Source organism: Terrapene carolina, unplaced genomic scaffold (genome assembly GCF_002925995.2).
Source record: "Terrapene carolina triunguis isolate 2854851 unplaced genomic scaffold, T_m_triunguis-2.0 Scaffold192, whole genome shotgun sequence".
In the NCBI taxonomy this organism is placed as follows: Eukaryota; Metazoa; Chordata; order Testudines; family Emydidae; genus Terrapene; species Terrapene triunguis.
In genome coordinates, this window is record NW_020664543.1 from 22,496,087 (window position 1) to 22,505,356 (window position 9,270).

The following is a 9,270-nucleotide window of genomic DNA, read 5'->3' on the forward strand; positions in this document are numbered from 1 at the left end:
TCGGTTTTTAGAGCAAGGATATATCTAGTGAGTGCATGGGACTGGGCAAGGCTTGGCCTGGAATTTCGTTGTCCCTCTGTTAAAAAGTATATACAGGAGAGTCTTCTTCTAGTTAATCAGCGTGTTGTTTTTGTTTTGTTTCTTCCGCCACCAAACAGCTTGGCTATAAGTAGAATTGCCATTTGTACATTGCAGTGTATTGAAACAATGTGAAACTTCCATTTTGTCCTGCTGCAATCACTGCAATGGAAGTAGTGCTTGCAGAAACATTTACAAAAACTGCAATTGTGAGCCTCTTATATAAGAATATATAGGAACAGCCATGCTGGGTCAGACCAGTGGTCCATGTAGTCTAATGGCCTGTCTTCTGACTGGTCAGAGCCAGATGCTTCAGAGGAAATTAAATAGAACAGGGCAATTCTTGAGTGATCCATCCCCTGTTGTCCAGTCCCAGCTTCTGGCAGTCAGAGGTTTAGGGGGACACAGAGCATGAAATTGCATCCCTGACAGTCTTGGCTAGTAGCCATTGATGAACCTATCCTCCATGAAATTAGCTAATTCTTTTTTGAACCATTTATACTTTTGGCCTTCACAACATCCCCCGGCAACGACTTCCATAGGTTGACTCTGCATTGTGTGAAGAAATACTTACTTATGGTTGTTTTAAACCTGCTGGCTATTTAATTTCATTGCGTGACCATTGGTTCTTGTGCTATGTGAAGGGATAAATAACACTTCCTTATTCACTTTCTCCACACCATTTGTGATTTTATAGACCTCTATCATATCTCTCTCAGTTGTCTCTTTTCTAATCTGTACAGTCAATCTTTTTAATCTTTTTAATCTCTCCTCATGTGGAGGCTGTTCCATCCCCTAATCATTTTTGTTGCCCTTCTCTCTACCTTTTCAATTCTAATATATCTTTTTCGAGGTGGGACAACCAGAATGGCACGCTGTATTCAAGGTGAGGGCATACCTTGGGTGTATATAGTTTATATTCTGATATTTTCTGTTTTATTATCTATCCTTTTCCTAATGGTTCTTAACATTCTTTTTGCTTTTTGACTGCTGCTATACATTGAGCAGATGTTTTCAGAGAACTCTCCACGATGACTCTGAGATTTTTTTGAGTGGTAACAGCTAATTTAGACCCCAGCATTTTGTGTATATAGTTGGGATTATGTTTTCCAATGAGCATTACTTTGCACATGTCAACATTGAATTTCATCTGCTATTCTGTTGCCCAGTCACCCAGTTTTCTGAGATTCCTTTGTAACTCTTCACAGAGAGCTTTGGACCTATCTATCTTGTGTAATTTAGTATTGTTTGCAAACATTGCTACCTCACTGTTTATCCCCTTTTCTAGATCATTTATGAATATTTTGAACAGCACAGGTCCCAATACAGACCCCATGGGGACCCCATTATTTACCTCTCTCCACTGTGAAAATGGACTGTTTCTTCCTACCCTTTGTTTCTTCTCTTTTAACCAGTTACTGATCCATGAGAGGACCTTCCCTCTTATCCCATGACTGCTTACTTTGCTTAAGAGCCTTTGGTGTGGGACTGTGTTAAAACTTTCTGAAAGTTCAAGTACACTGTATTACATGGATCACCCTTGTCAACGTGCTGTTTTGACACTCTCAAAGAATTCTAATAGATTGGTCAGGCATGATTTACATCACAAAAGCTGTGTTAACTCTTCCCCAACGTATCATGGTCATCTATATGTATGATGATTCTGTTCTTTTTAGTTTCAACCAATTTGCCTCGTACTGAAATTATGCTTACCGGCCTGTAATGCCAGAACACCTCTGGAGCCTTTTTAAAAATTGGAGTCACATTAGCTATCCTCCAGTCATCTGGTACAGAGACTGCTTTAAGCAACAGATTACATACCACAGTTAGTAGTTCTGCAATTTCATATCTGAGTTCCTTCAGAACTCTTGGGTGATTCCCATTTGGTCTTGGTGACTTATCACTGTTTAATTTATCAACTAGTTCCAATAACTCCTCCATGGACACCTCAATCAGGGATAGTTCCTCAAATTTGTCACCCAAAAAAGAATGGCTCAGTTGTGGGAATCTCCCTCACATCCTCTGCTGTGAGGACTCTGTAAAGTATGCATTTGGACTTTCTGCAACAGCTTGTCTTCCTTGTGTGCTCCTTTAGGACCCTGATTGTCCAGAGGTCCCACTAAGTGTTTGGCAGGCTTCCTGCTTCTGATATACTTGAAAATATTTTTGCTGTTTAGTTTGTGTCTTTTGCTAGTTGCTCTTCAAATTCTATTTTGGCCTGCCTAATTATATTTGTACACTTGTCTTGCCAGGGTTTATGTTCCTTTCTACTTTCCTCAGTAGGATTTGACTCCCGGTTTCTAAATGATGCCTTTTTACCCAAACCACCAACTTTAGTCTGCTGTTTAACGATGGGGCCATGTTTTTGGTCCTCTTGCTGTTTTTTTTTTTTTTATTTGGGGGGTATACATTTAGTTTGTTCGGAAGTGATGCAGAGAGCATCAGATATTAATTGTTGTGTTTTGCTGCTCCTTTTCCCCAGAGATCATCGATGACCTCACCAATTTGGTAGCAAATACGGATGACAAACTGCGCAGTCAAACCCGGCATGTGAAGATGGTGGACAAAAAGTCAACTTCCTGTGGTAGGAAATGGCTTGTGTTACTTCTATACTCATGTTAAATTCACAGGAACAATTTTATCCCTGGTGCCAAGAAGGTTGTATGTGCTATGGTTCCCCTCTTGATATTGTTAATTGATGAGATTTCAAATGTGTTATTTAATATAATTAGGCTCCCTTAAAGTATTTGACTAATTACCACAATTTTCTGATTATAAATATAGCACTATACAAATCAGTGCAGTACACATTAAATGGATTAAAAATGGATAACTGATTGATCTCAAAAAGTAACTGTAAATGGCAAATCATCATTCAGTGCTGGGAGGGGACATTTCTAGTGGGGTCACACAGGGATTATATGTTGATCTGGTGCCATTGCTGGTGAAGTTTTCAGTTTACACCCAAATTGGTGGAGTGGTAACTAATGACAGGTCAGTTCTACACAACGATCTGGATCACATCGTAAACTGGGAGCCTCACTTGAACAACATGTATTTTAATACCACTAAACGCAAGGTTGTACGTCTAGGAACCAAGAATCTACATCATATTAATAGGATGGGGAACTGTATTTTGGAAAGCTGTAACTGAGAAAAGCACGTGGAGGTTGTGGCAGAAAATGAACTGAACATGAGCTTGCAATGTCATGCAATGGCTGAGAACAAATGTGATCCTTGGATGAATGTCAAATAGAAGTGGTGATACTACCATTGTGTATGGCATTGTTGAGACCATTACTGGATTACTGTGTTCGTTTGTGATGTCCACAACTTCCAAAAGGGTGTTGACAACCCAGAAAGAGTTCAGAAAAGAAGTATGAGAATGATTTTGAGCTCTAGAAAACCTACATTATAGTGAGACACTAAAAGAGATCAATTTATGTGGCTTAACAGTGAGAAGGCTAGGAGGACACTTGATCACAGTCAATAAGTGCCTATATGAAGAAAAGATTTTTTTGTTGTTGATAGAGGGTTCTTTAATCTAGCAGGCAAAGATCCACTGGCTGTACAAATTTAGATCAGATTAAGGCATAATTTTTAATAGAGCGTAATTACCATTGGAACAATTTACCTAAGGACGTGATGAGTTTCATTGGATGTTTTTTTTCTATGAGATGATATGCTCTAGCTCAGTCAGAAGTTATGGGTTTGATACAGAAATCACTTAATGAATTTGTATGGCCTGTGTTATGAAAGTTGTTAAACTAGATGATCATAATGGTCTCTTCTGGCCTTAAATGTATGAATGTGTGAATTCAATTGATCTGCTTGTTTTTAATCTGTTTAAGTGAAGCTCAGAATGCCAACTACAGATTAGTTTGTCGGAGGAGTACTTGTCCACCTAACCCAACAATTACCAGCTGTGGAAAGAATCATAGATATGACTGACATTTTTATTTTGTAATTTTTTTGTATGTTGAAACTCAAAATCTAGGCAGTCTAAACAAAATTAAACTTAAAGTAGTATCTGATATATTTGCTCCTTCCTGCCAATTTCTGTGGTTTTACATTTATTTTCTATACCAGTGGTTTTCAACCTGGGGTCTGCAGACTGTCTAAGATTTCCAAATGGGTCTACACCTCCATTCAAAATTTGTTAGTGGTCCGCAAATGAAAAAAGCTTGAAAATCACTGTTCTATATAACCATGGGAAACTGCCAAACTAAATGATAATTCAGGGGAAGTAGTGAAAATGACTGCTTATGGAATGCTATCAAACAATATCTAGTATGTCTGTCTAATAATTTCTCAGCTCTTAGATATATTTTCCCCCTTTCTGAAAGTTTCTTAATATAAATGTAGTATCCAGACAATGTTGCAAGATAATTAATCCCTCCCCAACAATTAAGGTAGCAACTGTGATACAGGTTTTGAGAGCAAGAGGCTGTAAAACTGGAAAATTAGGAGGATCCACAGACTACCCTCTTACCTGTCGGCATTGGAAAAGAAATTCTTTGGGTGGAGAGGTCTGCCTGCTGCAATATTGCCCTTTTGAATCTATCCCAGTGGGTCTTCCTGCGTTTGCATAATAATTTGTGCATACATAAACAATATACTGGCCTCAGCTAGCTAGTTACTCTTTGACTGTCTGATCATTAGGTTATCTTGTAATAACTATACTGGGCAGTACATACAGTAGAACGTCAGCGTTATAAACACCTCGGGTATGGAGGTTGTTCGAAACTCTGAAATGTTTGTAACTTGGAACAAAACGTTATGGTGGTTCTTTAAAAAGTTTACAACTGAACATTGACTTAATATAGCTTTGAAACTTTACTATGCAGAAGAAAAATGCTGCCTTTTAACTTTCTGTGATTGTTTTATTTAAATTAAGAAAGTTTCCTTACCTTGCAAATCCTTTTTTAAACTCTTCCTTTATTTTTTTTAGTAGTTTACGTTTAACACAGTACTATAGTGTATTGGGAGGGGAGGGGTTTGTTTGGTTTTTGGGGTCTCTACTGTTGCCTGATTGTGTACTTCTGGTGCCAAATGAGGTGTGTGGTTGACCGGTCAGTTTGTAACTCTGGTGTTTGGAACTCTGAGGTTCTACTGTAGTTCTAACATGTTACTGTTAGCATTTCTCACTCATTCTCCCCCACCGCCAATCATGCCCAGCACCAAGAAATTTTAAAGTCAGAAAATGTTTTCAGTGTTGTTGTAGCCATGTCGGTGCCAAGATATTAGAGAGATAAGGTGGGTGAGGTAATATCTTTTATTGGACCAACTTCTGTTGGTGAGAGACACATGCTTTCAAGCTTCACAGTGCTCTTCTATGGGTTTGGGAAAGGTACTCATACTAAACAATCTGTTCAACCTTGTGTTTAGCTGTGACCATCTGAGTACTTTCCCCAGAGCCGAAGAAGAGCTCTTACTTCACCCACCGTGTCTCTCTAAAGTCAGAAAAAGCTCGCAAATGAACATTAGCTTTTCTAAAGAACTGGCACCTCACAGGTAACTTTTCAAATCAGTTTTAGCAGTATTAGGCCCAATTCTGATCTCAGTGACATTGGTTTAAATGCAGACTAACCCATTGGTTTTCAGTAGCGTTACTTTGGATTTACTAAAAAATAATTGTGATCTTTGCATGAAAACAGTATCTTTGTTATTCCAACTCCTATCTGTTCCTGTGTGGTGTTCCTCATTTGAAATCATGATGTCTTTTTCTGACAACTGTCCTTGCAGAGGATTCTGACTTCAGCTGAGGAATAATGTAAGAGCATAATATAATGTATTAGTGTGTTTGACATGGCATCAGCAATATCCATATTGTCGAAGAATGTTAGCAGCCAATGTAGTAATAAACCAGAGAATCCCTGATGCAATCAGAACTTTAAATGAAGTTCACACACAATCTCAATGTGTCTGTAGCTGTCCTATTTCTGTGAACAGAATTTCAGGTTCCTTAATGGACTTTGTCTCCAATCAAATGGTGGGATTTATGCGCTAGTCTTGTCTATGCATTGAGAGAGAACTGGTTTTAAATGAAGAGATCTGTTGATGGGGGCTGTTGCAAAGAGCTGCTACTTTCTTTTTACTGTCTCATTGGTCATGTACAATTGAGATAGAAGTATTAGGGTTTTTATTTTATTTGCCTTGAATTTGGGGTTTTATAAACACCTCAAGTGGAATTCTCAAAAACGCTCCACGTTGGTCTGAATATAATCCTAGTGAGGTCAGTGGTAAAACTCCCTTTGACTTCAGTGGGGGCAGAATTAGGCCACTGTTGAGGGCTTATGAAAATCCCAGCCTAGATTCCAACAAATTATGGCCTATTGTCATTTTGAGTGCATCCCCTTGGAGGCCTAGTGACCCCCATATTGAAGTCAATGACAAATCTTCCATTGATTTCAGTGGGCTCATGATTGAGCCCTTGGTCAGGGTGCTGTTTCTACTAAAATTGTTGTTGACAATCCTCTATCTTCCACAAGCAGATGATGTTTGTATGCTGGTTGGCTCTGTTTCATTTCCATATAAGTGTATGCCAATGGAGTATAGCTGATGACACTTTCCACTTCCATTTCCATTAAGGAAGTCTTAGCAGTTGCATTGTCATTCAGCTTTTACCATAATGTTCACATAAACCATTGATCAAGTAAGTAAAAAGCAACATAAGACATATACTATTGATGCTTAGCAAATTGGACAGTACAGGAATGGCTTAGTGCAAAATATTTGCTTTTATAATGGAATTATTCCATAAAATTTTGTGGTCAGGTTTTCAAAGGAGAATGTGCTAAATTGTATCACTGTTTCTTTGTATTCAGACCTCAAAAGCAGTTGCAAATCATGATCTTTATACATTTGATTTTGTAGGCACAATAAAGTACATGCACAATTTATCATACCAATTTTGGGAAATTTTGGCTCTAAGCAAAAACCTAAAATATGGCTTTAAAAATATTAAGGGTAAAATTCAAGTTGAGATGCTTCAAAAAAATCTCCAACTGGAGGTTTGAGAACACTAATGGAATAGGTTAATTTTGTATCGAAGACCCTGATGTAAAAATACAGGCACCAAATAATAAGGTCTTATGAATGCTAGCATAGAGGTCTGCTGTTCAGTTTCACATGTACAGATAAAGTTAAACACTGAATTTGGGGGGGGGGGGCGGGGGAAGAATATTTGCATTGATCTAAAATGGGTCCACTGAATAACAAAGCAGATTAATGGTTTGGTTTTTCTGTTCTGTTTTTTTGTTTTTTTGGGGGGGTTTTTTTGGTTCTTTTTTCGGTAGAACTCAAGGTTAGACTCTAGTCCTGACCAAGGTCATAGACAAGTGCCCTAATGGGATGAAGTCTTCTAAACAAAAGATGGGAGGGGATTGGAGTCCATGTGATCCTATACCATTTCTCATTCAGAGGACACTCCTTGGGTGGTCTCCTATAGCAGGCTCTTAGAGTAGGATTAAGAAGAAAAGGCATATTTCTTAAGGAGGCAGCAAGGAATGGGATGGCTTCTTCGCAGTGTAAGAGAGTGCAAAGAGAGGAGCAAGTTTTATATTTCTGACATCATGGTTATATTGTCTCATTCTTAACAGTGGTCTGGGGAGGAGCCTGTCTTCGGCATTGTTACTCAGGACTACTCTGAACTTCCAAGAAAATAAGAAGCAACCATGAATGAATTTACATACTAGTTGTGCCCTTGGCAATCTTTCTACCACTGTAAAATTAGATCTAATCAGAGAAGTTTGGTGGTCGGTCAGGGTTTGTTTCATTTTTAGATTTTCTCCTGTTCCACAAGGTGGCGTTGCAATCTAATAGCCTTTCTCTAGGAACTCATTCGTTGATGGACCCAGTTAGATGTGTATCTAGTGTTCATTTCACATATCTTTTGATAAAGGTTTCTGAAGAAGTTGAAACTATGACTCTAGCTATTGTAGAGTAAGTTGGGAACAGGCTTCCTTTTTATCTTAACCAATCACCAGTTAAATTGAATTTTAATGCAGCGTTTTTGCCAAACTTGCTAGTTTGTTTTTAGTTTTCGGGAGGTTTCAACTATTTAAAATAGAGTAGCCTGGATTATATAAGGTTTCCTCTAGAAAGTAATGATTCATGCAGACTCTGGCCTTTTCCTGCCAGACTCTACGATCCCTCTGTTCTCAGTAATAGTTATTTTTGCCATGAACTTAATTTGCTTTATAAATTATGAATGACAGTTACTCGGGTTTGTTCCTCTGACGTACATTGTGTGTTTAGATGAGCAAGTCTCCATCAATTTATTTATTTATTTTTAGAGCAATGGAGAACTTGGTCTAGTGTGACATTAAATCAACGTTTCCTGCACTCTGTTTCTCTGAAAGGTTACACCAATATTCTTCCAGAAAGCTGCATTGGTTCTGAGTCACCTGTCCGTGCTTGAAAGTGATTAGTTTTCTTGGCCTGGCGAGTTGTACTTTCTGTGTGTGTGTTTTTCCTCTTGAGTTTCTTCCATTTTTAAGAAATGCTGTCCGGAAAGGTGTTTCGTGTGAACGACTGAGACAGAATGCTACAAACAAAAGAAGTGTATTGTGTACAAAGTGCAAATTGGATCAGCAGCACTGCTCCCTCAACAGGATGGTGTGGGACAGAGAAATCGAAGCCTCCACTTTCCTGCTGCTTAGCACTAACGTTAAAATCGGTGTATTCCGTATAGCAACGCCATGTTAATCATTTCTCATAATCAAGGAATCTGAACTTCCCCTGCAATGTAGCTAAAAGACTGCAGCATTGTATTTGATGCAGGGATGGATTAGAAGAACCTAGTTTATGCCATTTTTACACACATGGGCACACGCACAATCAATTACCTATGGGCGTTACTTGGGTTTGTTCCTCTGATGTACAAAATATTACAAAAGGCAAGTAAGCTGCAACACGAATGGAGGTTCGGTTCAAGTTTTAGCTTTCTTGTCTTTTGCTGTACATTGTCTCTATACAGTACATGGTTTCCTTCTTTCCTTCTTGTATTGGAAACATCGTCTGCACCTCAGTAATGCATTCCTTCTCTAATCTGTTTTATGTTACTTTATATGAAAATAGACTCAGGGCCGGCACCAGGCAACCAAGCACATGCTTGGGGCGGCGCCTGGTAAGGGGCGGCCAATCTTGGGGTGGCGGGGGGCAGCGCGGCACGGCATTCCGTGGGGGGGG

General features: G+C 38.9%; 1 protein-coding gene across 1 annotated transcript in view; it reads left to right on the forward strand.

Moving 5' to 3' along the window:
• The window catches only part of STX8 (syntaxin 8), a 168,891-nt gene that overhangs the window by 107,450 nt on the left and 52,171 nt on the right, over positions 1–9,270 (forward strand). The window contains exon 7 of the mRNA XM_024208567.3: positions 2,561–2,662. Coding sequence (XP_024064335.1) covers positions 2,561–2,662 — 102 coding nt within the window. The remainder of the gene's footprint in view (positions 1–2,560; positions 2,663–9,270) is intronic.